This window comes from Euwallacea similis, chromosome 9, assembly GCF_039881205.1.
Source record: "Euwallacea similis isolate ESF13 chromosome 9, ESF131.1, whole genome shotgun sequence".
In the NCBI taxonomy this organism is placed as follows: Eukaryota; Metazoa; Arthropoda; class Insecta; order Coleoptera; family Curculionidae; genus Euwallacea; species Euwallacea similis.
In genome coordinates, this window is record NC_089617.1 from 4,750,587 (window position 1) to 4,767,219 (window position 16,633).

The 16,633-nt window shown below is 38.2% G+C and overlaps 1 protein-coding gene across 2 annotated transcripts; it reads right to left on the reverse strand.

Annotated features, from left to right (window-relative positions):
• Positions 1-98: 98 nt before the first annotated feature.
• Positions 99-16,197, reverse strand: MTA1-like (metastasis associated 1-like). Of its 2 annotated transcripts, none has more exons than XM_066393002.1 (12): positions 16,011-16,197; positions 12,913-13,074; positions 5,040-5,155; positions 4,277-4,941; positions 3,835-3,906; positions 3,661-3,776; positions 2,763-2,993; positions 2,469-2,707; positions 2,284-2,418; positions 2,049-2,211; positions 871-1,207; positions 99-647 (listed from the first exon to the last, which is right to left on the reverse strand). In XM_066393002.1, the coding sequence occupies exons 1-12, from the start codon at positions 16,036-16,038 to the stop codon at positions 539-541; spliced, it is 2,373 nt and encodes a 790-aa protein (XP_066249099.1). In that variant the 5' UTR covers positions 16,039-16,197; the 3' UTR covers positions 99-538. The 2 variants fall into 2 exon arrangements, with proteins under 2 accessions (XP_066249099.1, XP_066249098.1); XM_066393001.1 differs by having other exon boundaries at positions 2,040-2,211.
• Positions 16,198-16,633: the final 436 nt, after the last annotated feature.

Genomic DNA, 16,633 nt, shown 5'->3' on the forward strand with positions numbered 1-16,633 from the left:
AGAGGTCAGGAAAATAGCGTCGGTGGATTGGAAAAATGAAAATACCCGCCACGTATATTACGTTATTGTACAATATACTTAATAAATAAAACAAAGAATTAAAAGTTGCATAATTTAGTCGACAAAATCTTGTGCTTATCACTTAGATCACAAATATTTCCATTTCCAAGTGTCCATCGTGTGTTTTACAATATGTCTGCGATATTGCTACAGGATGACCAGCTTTAAAGCCAGATTTACAACCAACTGATTTCCCACTGATACGAAAAAAATCGTTTGTTACAGGCTAACAAATCGAAAGATGCAGGTTGAAAATCTTGTGTGTCTCTTTGGATCGTTGTTGTCACTTTCTGCCACAATCGCAACTATTTAATTGAAATTTGACAACAATAAAAAAAGAAGGACATTTGAGAGTTACAGTGCAAAAAGTCTTTTTCACTCTATTTACATGTTCGTCATTTTTACACAAATCTCCGCGTTTGCGTCCATTGTGTGCACTGACACATTTGAAATTGATTTAATTCTAAGAAAGTCGCTGTCAATCAAGAACCACCACCTGAAGGGGATCCAGTTTGGTCTTCAAGGTTCGCCAAGGTTTCCGCGCTGCGCGTCGTAGATCCGCAGACGGTATTTGACGTCTCAGTTTCCTGCAAACACAACCGAATTAAGCATTGCTTTATGCAATGGTGGATGTACCCTTCAATTCCCTGAAATAAGACAAACAGAAACTTTTGTAAATTATGTGTATTGTCAGGGAATTAAGAGTCCAAATTTCGGCATTTTACTAACTTTAAGGGTTATTTCCCTTATTCTAAATATAACTTTTACCACTGGTCAAATTGCAGGGGTAAAAGTGAAAATTTCACTTACTTATTGGATTCAGTCGCCTTGAAGTACAAGTCGTCGGGCGCGTCCATCCAGCTGATCACCTGTTTGCGCCCCGACCCGGAGCGCGTCATCTGTGCAATCTTCGGCTTGCCGTTTACCTGCGCCATCTGTCGGTGAGGCATCAGACCCGGAGGTAGCTGTGCCTGCGCCGCCATCATGGCGGCTTGGTAATGCTCGGCCGTCGAGGGTGTTACTGATAATGGGCTTGGGAGGGGCGGTACCCCAGGCAATGCCGGAGGCAGTACCGTCGGATGGCGGCCCGAAATCGGCACCGACTCCTTGGCCATGCGCTTCGACGAGGGAGCGTTTAGGGAGGAACCTGCCCAGAGGGAAAAATGCGCGTTTTAGATAACCACCAGTGCATTTCAACTTGTTAAAGAAGAGAGTGTGGAGTTCTTAAATGTTCTATATAACAGAGTTTTGTTATTTGTTCTTAGATTCTCGTGAAGTTTTTAGCACGTATGACAAATGAACTAAATGACACTTACCGTCGTCCCAATCCAAGTCGGAGTAGAAGCCAATATAAATGAAACGAATGTCAGTAGTGTTAAGTATTAATTATTAACGTTCTTGTAATTTTATAATGATAAATTAAACGCCACTACCACTAGGTGAAAATGACAGATAAAAAAAGGATTTTTCTTCGATCTAGATACCTCACAAAACTGGTGGTTGGTTATTCTGCTAATGACGTCAGACACTACCATTGATTATTATTTCGAGTGGCGGTTTTTGAAGGACTTATTACTAATTCAGGTTGTTAATTACCGGTTAATATTAGAATATCATGTTGAAAAAAATTCAAACATCATTCTTTCCGCTATTTACCACCACTAGTTTATCGCTGATATAATAAACTGAAGGTATAAATGAGCGGTCAATTTTCGTTAATTAAAGATCCGTCTCCTTTACCACTTTTTAAATGAATTCCCACTATCATTTTATATTTTATTTTCGTGTTTATCAAATTTTTTGCCACTATAGTTTATTTCGAATATCCGACTTTAAGGGACAAAGATAAAGATAACTTATCTACTTGAAAATCAAGTTGTTTAGGCTACACATGACGTCACAGGCCTGACCTTACTCATACCTAGTAACTTCGAAGAAACATCCTTTAAATCTCTCTGGCGGCTAAAGAACATACTTACTATCAATACCGTTCAATTCTTCGTAAGTTTTCCGCTTCAGCGACGGAGACATGTTGTTAAGGGGAATTTTCTCAGCTTCAGGTTTATTGGGCACTCGTTCGTAGAGCAAACTGCCATCGGCAGCTTTGGGAGGCTTCGGGAAAGCCACCACGTCCGGTTGCGGAAGTAGCGCCTTGAGAAAAGAATTAATAACTATCAAGCAACCAGCAGATTACCCGTAACAACCAGGGGAAAACCTCCATACCTTATCCGTCAAAATCAGCCATTGTGGCGTCGCTCCAACGGGCCGACCCAATCGAGATGCGATTACCGTCACACTCCCCCTATTCCTCTTTCTATACAATGTGAGAGTTTGCAGTTCTTGTTGCGATTTGTTGGCCTAAAATAAAACTAAATAACTGAAGGTAAACGTGGATTGCGCAGGGGCACCATTTGAGTAGCACACTCCGTCTTGACCGCCTGAATGTTGATGGCGAACGAGGGACATCTAGCGGCGTGCCGTGGCCGCATTATATTTCGACATAGGCGACGTGACAGTCGCGTCAACGGCGTTGTCAATAAATAAAACGCTGTCCGCGTCTTCATTACGGGACGCGGAGATCCTGCGCGCACCGCTATCCCATGAGCAGTGGCGTAGTGTCGGCCTAGATGGGCTTTGAGCTTGAATTCTAAAGAGAACATTACATTAGATATTAAGATGGCAGGGGAACACAAATTACGTACCTTTTCCACAACCTCCAATGTTACACCGATGAGGCCTGTGCCCCATTCCTTTGTCGTCCTCAACGTCGCTTCCGGATCTTTTTTTACCACCGCTTTCGAAATCCATTGCTTCCCCGAACCTCGTGGGAATCTTCAACCCGCCATACTTTTTCCAGTAGGACCAACACTGCTGACATAGCCTGCATTGCATGTGTGACGGTCCCCACGCATACCATTGAGTGGAACCCGTGACTGAAAAAAATCGACACCGTTATAATGACAATGACATTTCATCGCATGATACACCCCAAAAGAACTTTGAGCCAATACATCAATTGAAACAATGATATAAAGCACAGTATTATCCTCTTGATACACGTACTAGATCATTGATAGATATATTGGCCATTATGAAGAAAATTTAACTCTGTCTACTTGTCAGAACACTGATAGGAGATTTTCTGGATATGACCAGTTTATCACTCTATAATTCAGAATGTCGACAGCGGGTAGCATGAGAAAGGAATCGCAAAATGGCAGTGATGCATTGGAATTAAATTCCCCATATCCTTAATGGTGATCTGAATATGAGACGAAGAGCGGAGTGATCTTTGGTTTCACGTTTCGTATCATTTGTAACAACTAAGATGGATTGCACACGTTTATGTTCAACATTGGCTGGGTTTAGAATTGAGCCTTTTTTACTATATTTACTCTAATAATCGTCTATATGCTGTCATATGATTGTTACTTTTCACGCGGAAAGGCAATTGGAGCCAAAAAAGTCCATGATATCCTTACACTAAGAAACATTGATTCCTAAGTTATTAGTGCCCATATACCTTCGTTTGTAGCATTTCCAACTTCAGTATATCTTTCAATATCTTCCAATATTCTAACCTACTAACTACATGCTTACCGTTGCAAGATTCGCATGCCTTGCCCCCCAATGAGACCACGGGTTCGCCTGTACCGTTGCTGTTACCATTCAGCACACCCTTATTGTTGTTGAGGGCTGCCGGATTTGGCTTGTTGCTGAAACGAACGGGGTTAGATTTCGTTGAGGGGATCTAAAGATTTAATACGAACTCACTAGTTAGGAATGTAGACTTGCTTCAGCTTCGATTCCGCCTCCACTGCCTTCACCCTTTTTTGTTGTACGTATCTAAAATTTTGAGAGATCAGGGCGCGAAAACTGAATTTTTACGGTTGCCTTGGCAACAAACTACGCAAGATTTCTCGCTATGTAAAAATCGCAGAAATTTTTCCTTAATAAAACAGTCCGAAGAATAAAATTAACTCAAATCATGACCTCAAATAGCATTTTACGTTAAATTTACCGTCATATTTATCCACTACGTATCGCGTTTCATATACCCCTCGATACGGTACTTATTTTCAACTGTTTTTTTTTCTAACTAAGATGACGGCGGGGTCAGTTTTGACATATCTATCATGCAGTTCGAAAAACCTCTAACTTTGTTATTTTCAAAGATAAAATTCCTCCATACAGTACTAATTGGAACCCAACCTACCGATCAGTCGTTTTCCACATATAGTAGTACTCTATAATGTTCTTCAGGGTCTTCCACGGCAGGAAATCCTGTCGAATGTCGTTGAAGTCTTTTCCGTATTTATCTAAGGCCTCCTCGAACAAGTTTGCCTCGGATGCACTCCACTCCTCCATCTCGTCGCGGCACAACACCGGACCGCTGGACGGCACCAAGGAACACATCGCACTTGCCAGATCGTACTCGTGTCGATGCAACGTGTCCATCGCATGGAACAGCGTGATGTCCCGACTGGCCGCGGCCGCGGACATGTGCAACGAGGGCTGTTTGACGCTCGAACTGCAGTCGAGCGCGCGCGCGAACGTCCCGACACTCCGCGACACCACGAGCACTTGGTCTATTTGCCGGTCCGTGAGGTTGTGGCCGGGGGTCCACACGAGGGTCTCCGTCTCCGTCTGGTCGCGAGGGTCACACTCTCCCTCGCGCAACAGGGGCTGGATGTCACATTGATAGCGGCTGCCCACGCGGATCTCGCCCTTGTCAGCGAGCAGAGTCTTTTGCGTAGGATCGTAGACCAGGCAGTAGAAAAACATATCATCCTTGTTCAGGTATGCCGAGAGGGCTTCGGTTTCGTTGAAGAGAGTCACGGAGCATTTGCCGCGGATGTGGGTTGCTGGCAGAGTTTCCACCTACAAACACAGCCGAGTTTAAGCACTCAGAATTGTATTGAATTGTAGCTTAAATATGAGGAAAATTGCCTCATAAATAATGGAAATGAAAGATGTACCTGTCTCGATAGAAACAATTCTCTGTGCTTCATCTGATGCCGCTGCTTTGGACTTAGCAGGTCGCTGGACAAGGAGGAATCGGACATTGGACTACCATTCGTTTCATCTAAGGCACCTGCAACAGAAAAAATCTCGTCTGTATTAACTAACATTGATCGTTGAACATAGAAAGCGATTTAATCAGAGGATTTAATAAATCAGATTTAACACGGTTTAATCTGAATTATGCTCGATATAAACAAATTTTATAAAATTGATTGTAGATTTAATTAAATTTAATAAAATTAATTAACGATTTATGTACACTCAAACTTACTTTTTAACCAAACACATCAATCAAATAAATTCAATAGGAAATTGGCGAGGAATGTTTCAGTTTATTTCTTTTTGTCATGCAATGGCATCCTGCACGTGTGTTTGTTAATAAATTACATCTTCACCTCTATAAATGAATTATTAAAATTCATCAATTTCGCTATGTACTGGCACGGCAAAATAACGGTTTGGCATAATTGGCGGAAGTCAAACAACGCTTAGTTATACACAGCAATAAAATATTATGCATTTGAACCCAGAAAAACGGAGCGGAATCGCCATGGAAAGGAGACGGACAGCGTAACGTAAATTTTCCAAAGACAACGTTTCGGACTTTTGATGCACTCATCAAGCAAATTGGATGAATAAAAAAATAAAAACGCGAGGACAAAGATTAGCATCATTCATCCCGGCCAACAGGCAGCAATACCACCCCGCGTCTGCATTCTTACATATTGATCTGCCGGGGCGGGAAGTGGCCCACCACCCATCACCCCGCTCGCCCTCCATACTACCCCCGGCCCACACGAGGGTTGGAGGTCGTTTTTCGGCGGTGCAAAAAATTTAATTAAATCTACGCAGCCCGTTTCTATCACATCGGACAAAATTTCAGATTTTTCCTCCTTCGGCTTTACCTGCCTACACTCAGTGTATAGGTAAAGCGGGTGTCATGACTTTAATAAAATACATACTGTCGTTATCGATTCGACCGGAGCAACCCCAGACAGATGTGTCGGGAGATATGAAGGTGGGGTCGGTGTAATTATTTTTCCTAAAGTAAGTAAATGTGCGTTGTTGTTTGGGATTTATCGACCGCGGCTGGGATGGGGGGAGAGGGGGGTCCGGAGGAGGAGAGGGGAGGATGAGAGGAAATTGAGTTGGGTTTTAATCAGCATCTGCAACTGAGACAAAATACACTTTTTGTTTTTGAAAATACCACAAGATGAAGCCATGTAGAGGACCGGTTGGTAGTACAGGTGGGAGGGGTTACTGGAGGGAGATTCCACGAAATGTTGAATATTCATGTTGGTTTGGACGTAACCCCAATTTTCGACATTCCGTAATTGAATGGTGTCAAAAATTTCAAATTTACAAAAATTTGTAGTTTTTTCAAAATTATTACTCATATTTATTCCTCTTTTGGGCCTGGTCATTACTTCAAAATCGAGCCCGACACCTCACGGCTTTTATTCCACTTAAGCGGACTTTTTCCCACTTGTACTCAGTATACATCATAGTACATTAAGATACAGCTATTTTCGCCAAATTTACTTTTCCCCCTTTAATGTTTTGTTGTTGATTATTGCTAGATATATTTATAGAATTGCGTATCACAACGTTTTTAGATATAGGAATTTCTGATACTCTTTATTTAATTTTTACCCTTTTTACCCAGTTTATTATGCTCCTGTGTTTAGTATATTTATATGAATTTTTTTTATTTGATTTTTTTGTCGCTGCTGGATTTTATTTGACAATTGTGTTTTATATTCCCCTGCTTTTATGTTGCTGTACAGTCAAAAACACATCCTCAGATTCATATTCAATATAGCCCTGTAATTTTATCGACGACATTAGAAATTTCCAGACTTACAAAGGAGGTTTAGGATAAAAAATAAATTAAGCCCAGTATATATATTCAGTACGAGTTTGTAAACTTGTAGATGACATTGGAATTTATATTTTAATATTTATAGAAAATTCACTTTTCTAAGTAACAAAGCCTCTTTAGAATTATTCCCATTATAGCCCTGTAATTATTCGGATGTCACTGAGATTTCAATTTTCCAGAAAACCAGTTTAGAATATAGTTTCTCGGAAATTATCAGTATCATTGACAATTTGAATTACCTGTGGATGCCCTCGATTTGTCCTAATTGATCTACACGGCGTGAAATTATGATTTTTCGATGTTTCTGAAAACCAGTGGCGTATTTGGTTTCCTAGAACTTCCACGAATATCCTAAATATGCAATAGCTCTTTTTTTTTTCATGAAAAAACTCGATTTTATAATTTGTTATTGCCTCCTTCGTATGTCACTGATTTCCACAATACCGTTGCTGCCAAATTAGGATTTTGACTATCACTATTCGTGGCAATCAGTGGGGTACTGTGCCTATATAGCTTTTATATAATTATTATAAATTTTGTGTGGCAAACGACTTTTTCTTAGTCGTCTTTATTTTCTAACCTATTTATACTAATTGATTTATTCTCATAAAATTAATCATTATGAGATTTCGATATTAATGAATACCACAGGCGTACTTTTGGGTTTTAATACTTTTTTCTTTTGAATTTTTTTTCCTCTTTCGGCATGAGACTGTTTTGTTTAAGAAGTCACAATTATGAGCTTTTATTCAGTAACGAATGCCTTGAATCTCATAACCTCTACAAACGTTCACAATTTTAAGTCACAAATAACAAATTATTGTTTGCAATTTTCATTTTTCAATTAACCTCTTTCGGTACGACCTCTCATTTTTCTTTAGTTCCTTTTTTCAAAATTGGATCTTGTATGCTTGTACTTTTATTGAATTAAAATTCATATTTCTTAATTACAAAGAACCTTTACAGCGCTTAAAATTGAATAAGTCACTAGTGTATCATGTTTATAGGACCGGCAATATTCTTGAAATTATTTCTCCCTTAACTTGAATTAAAAACTATTAAAACGCGACAAAACTTCAACAAAATCGTCTATTCTGAGCCCTTTATAAATATTTAAGATGTTTAAGTTGAAAAAAACCTTAGAGAAGCAAAGAACTTTTGCTGTAATAGAGATATTAACATATTTAATCATTTGAAATATCTAATATTACAATAATTGAAAAGCGATTAAACATACATTAATATCGCCCTTATTGAAGTGGTTTTTGAAGTTGGTTTTTGCTTTAAATGCACGAAATGAAAATAATGAAGGAGGAACCTCTTATAGTTTCGAAGGTCATCGCCCCAAATTAGAGCTAATTAAAAATTATCCTAAAAAAAAACAAAAAAAAAAGAATTAAATAATCGCAAAGGGCAAACACACACACAAAGAAGGACATCAGCAGCACCCATCCATCCGGAGCTGTGCCGCTCTGCATTCTTATATATTCTATTGATCTGGTGGGGGAGGGTCCTCCACCCGCCCCCGCCACCAGGGGAGAACGTCGGGTGCGGGGGGGAACGTTGGGGGCCGCAGGGTCGCGGCCGTCCCCGCGGGTTGCGGGGCGACGTTCATTAGCCGGCGGGGGGCGGCGCGACAACACCGTGCACCACCGCCGAATCTGACCACTTCCCGCCGCTTCAACAGAGCGGTTATGCTGCTGTGGCTGCCGGGGAACGGCCGTTAAATTGCCGAAAATTTCGACCACTATACTCAATTCGTGTAAACCAACACCCCACCCCCCACCTCGAAATTTTTAACCTGAAACATAGCAAGATGCCAGAAAAACAATAACCACAATCACACACTGACTTATGTCAACTACCATCAAAATCAACTTTTGAATGTTGTCATATGTAGAAATAATATTAAAATTTAGGGTAAGAAGTTTTAGGTTCTGTGGTTAGCTTCATTCCTTAGAACAAGAAATTAAAAATTAAACATTAAGTCCAAATAACAAACGACTAGAAAAAGCAGTGATAAGTAATGACGCATGCCAACTGTGATAAACTTTCATATTGTGACGTCTTAATAATCTAATACTTTTGTATGCGAAATTATAGACTATAGCCAGTTTCACATTTCAGAGGTCATTGTACAAGCCCATCACTGTTGACAAACGACAATTGACATTGGACAACTGCGATTGACACTTGTCAAGCAATTCTGTTCCTATATCAACAATCACAAACTTACAGGGTCGCCCTCTCTCGATTCTTTTTGCAAAAAAAAGTAAACAAAGACCCCACGTCAGGAGGGGTGTGAAATTGGCGCTCAATGAAACCGGCTGTAAAATTAAATCGGCGAAATGTGCAACGACATAATGCCCCTTAATAAAGTCGACCCCTTTCGAGGAGCCCCGGCGCTCCGATACGAACAAAAAAATGTGGAGACTGGACGCCGGGAGCGATCCCGAGGGCGTTGCGTGCTTAAACGGCATCAACACTCTGTTTTTGAGTGACACCTCCAATCACTACAGCGGATCTAATGAGACACGTTGATATCAAACGTGATGACAGCAAGTACTACTTTCTAAGGTTACGTAACACCTATGTAAATAAAACAAACGACGGTACAATTGCATAACATCAATATGAGCATAAGCTAGCGACGTTTAACGAATCAATAGATTGAAGTTGTTCTTATCTTATCGCGTGTTATGGCGAATATATTAGGTTTTTATGAGTGACTTTTCCTGATGCCCTATATGTTTGTTTAACAATAAATAAATTGGCAAGAATGACTATTGTTGCACTTTGGGCGTGGCTTGACTCTTTGAAGTAGTGTTGCCACCAAGTATCCTGGGGAGAAAATGGGCAATTCTGGCGTCATACCTGGCCCTCTGTCAAAAAACTATCCTCGTTACCTTTGTTTCTTTCAGACAATAAATCTGCATATTTGAGGGTTTTTAGTGCAGTTCCTCTTTTGAACTATCAAACTGTTGACAGTGACCAATAAGATCGAAATGACATTTCCGATACAAATCGCTGTCATTTGTCACCCAGACCAGTGACATATGATCTCATGACACAACGAATTTGTGTTACTTCAATAGAAAAAAAGGAACTACCAGCAAACGTCACAAATTTTCTATCTATTCTTTATTTAAAAAGCATTGAATATTCGTATTAACAAAAAATTACCGAAAACCTTCTGTTATTTTTTGTCAATTAGGCAACCCTCCTTTTGTCGTTATTAAGTGTAGCTCAAGCTTTGAGCTGTCTAAAATCGCTATTACCTGTCATCACAGTGGGGGCATTCGCAATCGCTATGCCCGACAACGACTGCGGACGCACTCATGGAAAGGCGTACCATAAATCAAAAACAACTTTGCCAAGAAGATATTATCCACGGAAAAGTTGAAATAAAGACAGAGCATTGTTGGTTAACTTCGCGATTTCTATGGAAATTATCTTCCAGAAAAAGTTACCAGCACACCCATCTAGTGAATCTAATAGACTGTCTTTTACTGTCCGAGGCTTATAGCAAGTAAGACCCGTAGAAAATCAATCCTAACAGTAAACGCGACCAGTTTAAGTGCAAGCTAATGCGACAAATAAGAACAAGGCAAAAAAGACCTCTGGTGGATGAGGTTGCTCGAAGGTTGTTCCACCGTAATCACGCCGGGTTCACTACCCATGTGAAGCCTATTTATTGTTGTTTGGTCAGTCTCATTCTCCGTGTCGACCACTATAGAAGCACCAACTAGACTAGAAAAACGATCGCTAATGGTATCGGTGACCTCGGTCTCATGAGACCGAAAAAGCAATAATTTTGAATAAGCACTCCTGAACAATGCCTCGTATGACCGGATCGAGGTCTTAGGTCCGATATGACCAGAGCCGTCTCCGTTCATGTTTAGCTTTTGATAGCTCTTATGTAAGTGGTGTTGACCCAGAGAGGGAGGATCTTCATTGTTTGCACCTGTTGAGGATCCCTTTTTATCAGGGAGTTTTCGCATTCTTCGACGTACACCTAGCAACGAGAGATTAGTGCAAAGTAACGCAGCTAACGTGTCTGTATACAGTATCATATTTCTAACGCTTAATAATAATTATCCTCGCCGATGACAGAGCCTTAATAATCGATTCGTGGCGCACTGGGTGCTCCCAAGCAATTAAATTCGATATTTCAAAAGCGAAAAAAAAACAATAATTGGGGTAATTTGCGCAACGACACGCTGTTTTTTCAAATTTCCGAGTTTCCAGTAGTAAAACGAGCATATTATTACGGTTTTGAAGTACATAAAAATATACTATGTTGACAACACATTCAGGAAAAATCAGCATTTCCTACACTTCCCGTACTAAATTGAGCAAAAATCTGAAAGACGCAAAAAGGGTCGTAATATTGTCGAACCAATGGAACCATTAGGACGATCAAAGCTACTTTAAATTCGCATTGAAGATCTACTTTTCTGTGGTAAAAAGCCACTGCGGTCCCATTGTTATTCACAAACATACATACGCGCAAAAAACAGACCGGTACAGTGCGAAAAACAGAACCGTACAACGACAAAAACTAATGAACCATAAAACGAACCCAATTGGTTTATATGCCCATGATGGCGATGGTGAATGGGTACCGCTGTGGTACCACAGCAAAGAAATAATAACAATATAATATTATATTATATTATAATATAATAAGTATTAACCAGAATAAACCTTCGAATTTATTTTCAATTGTTCTTTTAAGTCGCATCTAGAGCCAAATTCAAAAATGACACTTTTAAGGGTGAATGCGTAAGCATTTACTCATTAAAGATCACTCAAGTGACTAAAGTTATTGGAGTTTCCTCGAAAGGTTCTCAGAGTTCAGATAGTGATGCTCATGTCACATTAGTAAGTTTCTGAAGAACTTTATTTTATCAGCAGGATCGTATGAAAGGTCTTATGGCGAGTCAATAAACCAGGCTTAAAATCGCGAAAAAGGAAAGTATGAGTTTCAGTGATAATGCCGCGATCTTACATAGTTATTCATAGTATTCGATATATGAACATAATACATGTTGAATTATTTTTTTTTAAGCTAAATATTTTGCAACAGCTCCAATCGAGACCCAGTAAACCCCCTGCTCAAACAGCCGTGGCTTCTATTAACATGACTAACCCCCTCAAAAAGCACTAAAACTTTTATATCTAATCCCAAGCTTCTGAAGCTGGAAGCTGCTCTTTAAATCTACTCTAATGAAGCTGCACAAAGTCTTGCTTAGAGCAATAAGGTTTCACAAAGAACATCCCCGTTCTAGGGCTGATTTTTGCATAAACATATCTCTCTATTGAGTCTTTTTAAGGTGCCTACTTGCCTTATTTTTGATATTTGCTCCATTTTAAATTGAGAAGAAATTGTGGTTACATTTATATTTGAGAAACAGCGCGTTGCTAGACAACCACTGATTCATCACCCATGGGAGGGTTACAGTGTTTACGTCCTTCTCTCTCTTGCACTTATTTAGAGCGCAATGAAACAATAAAAGATTAACAGCATCAGCGCAAGCACGTCTCTTATATTGGTCGGTTTGAGTTGACTTAATGGCGAACGATTTAAATATCGAATGTTGTTAAAACATTCCTACTTTTACATTATAACTTTATTTTATTTTTGGTATTTTACAATCTCAGATTCAAGTGGAATTTCTACCCATGTCCTTTAATAATGTGAATTGACTAAACCATTTTTTGACTGATTTAGACTGACCAAAATGAGCCCAGAATAAATTTTTCTTGGAACTACAGTTTCCAGAATTCTCAAAAATGCAACACAAGCAAATGACACTAAATTTTTTTATTAATTACCAAAAACAGATTATTACAATTTATACTGTTGCAAGAACGGATAGGGAAATTCGCCAATTTTCAGAAATGAGGATAAATTTAGGGATTTTTTGAGAAAATCTACTTACATTGGTGTTTATCTGCAAGTTGAATGAGTTGAGGGGGCAGATCCCTCCGCCTGTAGAAGCACATCACCTTGGCCTCCACATTACCCGAAGGGGTCTTGTTCAGTTCCTCGATCCTGCGGATTTGGTAGGGCGACGTAGATGAAGTCTCAAAATACACGTAATCTGGAAATGGAAAAAATAAGCTACATCTGAACTTATGACCCTTTTAACCTTAATAATCCTTTTACCAGAAGTGGATGTTCAGAAGAAGATAATTTAGGCACTAAATACTTGTCTACCCTACAACATTGATTGAAATAGAAGCGAACTATTGCTAAAAAAATAGTAGATACGTTTATGAGTTTTTAGTAAATACCTACTCATGCTGTCTTAAGTTTAAGTATAAAAGTTTATAGTCGGATTTAGTTGAAACCAGAAACGCGCTGGGGAAGGATTGAGTGATCTTTGCCAAAATCAACAGTTTTTAAAGATATTCAATCTCTACCTCCCCCCTTAAAAAATAATTCAGGGACTTAAACATAGAAATTCATGAAAGAGCTTAGAGAGAAATCTTTTCAAGAAAATTAACATTTCTAACACAACAGTAGTTTAAAAAAAAATTCGTCCACCACTGATGATGTTACTTAAGAACAAAATATCGGGATTGGAGTCAGGGGCGTGCTGAAGTCAAATTCAATTTTTCAAGAAAATTACCATTAAGGCAAAAATTTATAAGAACATGTAACCTTGCAAAAAAGCTCCCATCATGCCAATGAGTTCTCAGTAAATACTAGTATAGTTTAAACGTAAAAATGCATAGTTAAGTTGAAACTAGGGGCATACCTACTGGTATCAAATTGAAAGTTTTTTAAGAAAATTATTAACATTTACTCTTATATTATTTACTTAACACACGCATAGTCATATCAAATAACTAAAAAAATAGGTGATACGCCATTGAATCTATAATAAATCATAGTTTTGAGTCTTGAACATGTTTGACAAGTGAAACAAGTTTTTTTACATTCAACTGGGGCCGGAATTTTTGAGAATAGATCTTCATCAAAATGGACTTTAAAGGAAATAATATTCAATGGCCCCTTATGTATAGATAAATCTTTGTATTTTCACAAATTTTAATAGAAGATTCTATCATTCGAAAATTGTTTCGAATTCAGCAAAAAAGAAACTTTACAAACAATAAAAATTTATACAGAAAGAGTATGCACTTAGAGAAAAAAGGGCGTAAATTTTCTAAAAAAGCCATATTATCAGGTTATTAATTCTGAGAAAAGCTATCATAATGGAGATCTAAGAAATCTGCTTTTATTAAATATTTTTACTGAGTTGTTTGCATAACGTACTGATCACTTTTATATTCTTTTAAAATCATTTTAACTTCATTTTAATCCATTATTGCATCTAAGTAGGACCTAGCATTAGTCAACACTGCATAATTATTTTTAAAAGCTTGGGTTTACTTAATGATATGTTTCACATGGGTTTGGTGGGCAATAAAGGAATATTATTATTATCATTATATATAAATTTAAAAATCCTTAATTCCCATATAAGATTTTAAAACATGATTCATTTTTTGAATAGTCAGATTTAATATTAGTTATGTACCTAAATTTATTCAGTTTAAGCAAAAAAATATCTATAAAAATTCAAACTCCGACCTGGTTGAAACCAGGGACGACCTAAACTAGAAAAAATCATTTTACAAAAATTCACATTCAAAAATTTCAATGTGTGTTTCTGAGTGTCAAATGACTGAGTCACTGAGAATTTGCATGGAAACCAGGAAAACTTATTTGAAAATTGCCAATGCTGTGCTTTTATTTTTAAATTTGAAAAACTCAAAAGACTGAGGGTCAGTATCAATCTAAGTAACAAAGCAAGATCAACAGTAAAGCATTTTGGAAACGTTAATTTGAACTGAATTAATTAGCTGGTTTTTCAACTGATCAGATTGGCTGGTCATTATTAGAGATCAATTCAGTTAACTGAAAATCAACTGAATCTGAATTTATTTAAAAAAAAAACTTCACATTTGACAACTTATGATCATGTGCATATAAATATTTTCGGCCCATTTTTTAAATTTTAACAAAAGTGAAGCAGGGTGATAATACAGTTCACCAATTCTCCAGTTGGAGAAAAGTATGATAGTTTGAATTTTTTCATCTTAGTTTTAATATACCTAAAATCATAAGATATAGAGGAAAAAAATTTACATTTTCTCTTCATATACCTTTTGAGGTTGTAATCTACAAACTGTCATAACCATGTGCAATTGCTGGGAACCAGGGGAATTACCATAATACTGTTACATTTTAAACAAGTGATCAACCCTCAAATTAAATCACTAGGACTGCAATCTGCCCCTTGTCATTAAGCAAGATTAGTGTTATTTTTTACTAGTTCTTTCACTCAAAGTGTTCCAGTCCCGCATAGAGTCTAACATCAAACTTTCCCCTTCCTGAAAAGCTCATAAAACCAAACATTACCAAAGCCTCTAGCCAAATGTATAGAAACTTAATCTAAGATAAATAAACATTATCAGCAAGCTAAAAATATCTAAGAATTGGTAATTCCTTTTACACTCACATAATGCAGAGGGTCTCAAGCCTGACCAGGCCTTGCTAGTTCATTAGCCTAGACCAAGTCTAATGCTATTTTAATACCAAAAATAAACCCTAAATAAAATGTTAATTAAATGGGATCAGTAACTTAAACAAAAGGGAAGAAATGACCACAGAAAAAGCATTGGAAAAAAGTGGGAATATGAAGTAAATAAACAAATAAAACAAAGCCCCCCTCAATCGGTTGCACCTGGGTGTTGAATGGCAGGCAGTTTGCACGAGTATCCATGTTAATTAGGTAATACCTATACCCTTATCTTAATGCAAATAGTCTCTACTTTTATCCTCAGTGTTAAAAATTGCATTTTCCCATCCCCTAAGGGGGCTTAAGTCCCCTCAAGGGGGGCCAAGAGGTGGCTATCATCACCCCAAAAATTGATTAAAATAATGAGTCGTAGACAAACAGTACGACTATTACCGAAGAAGACTTCTCTTTGGGCAAAGCCGGTTAATTAAAACGCCTCCGCTTACCTCCGACTCGATACATGTTGGCCGTCATTTTGGGGCACTCGCAATTCACACGGTCGGGGGCGCGACTATCCGCCAAAGGGGCGCATTTTCCCAACTTTTACCGGGAGTTTTTCAATGTTTTGTTGGGACACCGCACTCCACCACCAAACTTTCGGCCGCCATTTTCTCGATTGCATTGGCGTCTGCGACCTGCGACAGAAGACAGCGACGTGAAACAAAAAAATGCGAGCAGCGCCGCCTGGGCGCCTAGTGGACGGTAGCGCAACCACCGGCGATTAAATAGGGTCGGCGTAAGAAGAAAACTGGATGAAAACTTACACATAAAAAACGTCATAATGAGGTTTTTAAATTATTATTATTAATTAAAATCATTATCTGGTTTATCGAAATTTATCAAATGATGAATATAATAACTAAAATTTCTAGAACAATTAAAAATCAATGTTAATTGCTGTACGAGTGTTCCCACTACACCAGTTATATAAAATACGTAATTAAGAATCGCGGGGAGTCATTTTATCTACAATTATATAATTATATATAATTTTCAAGTATAAATATGGTTTATATCCCTAAAAATTACTGTTCGTTTACTGCTGTTTTTAGTGCTTTTATTATACAAT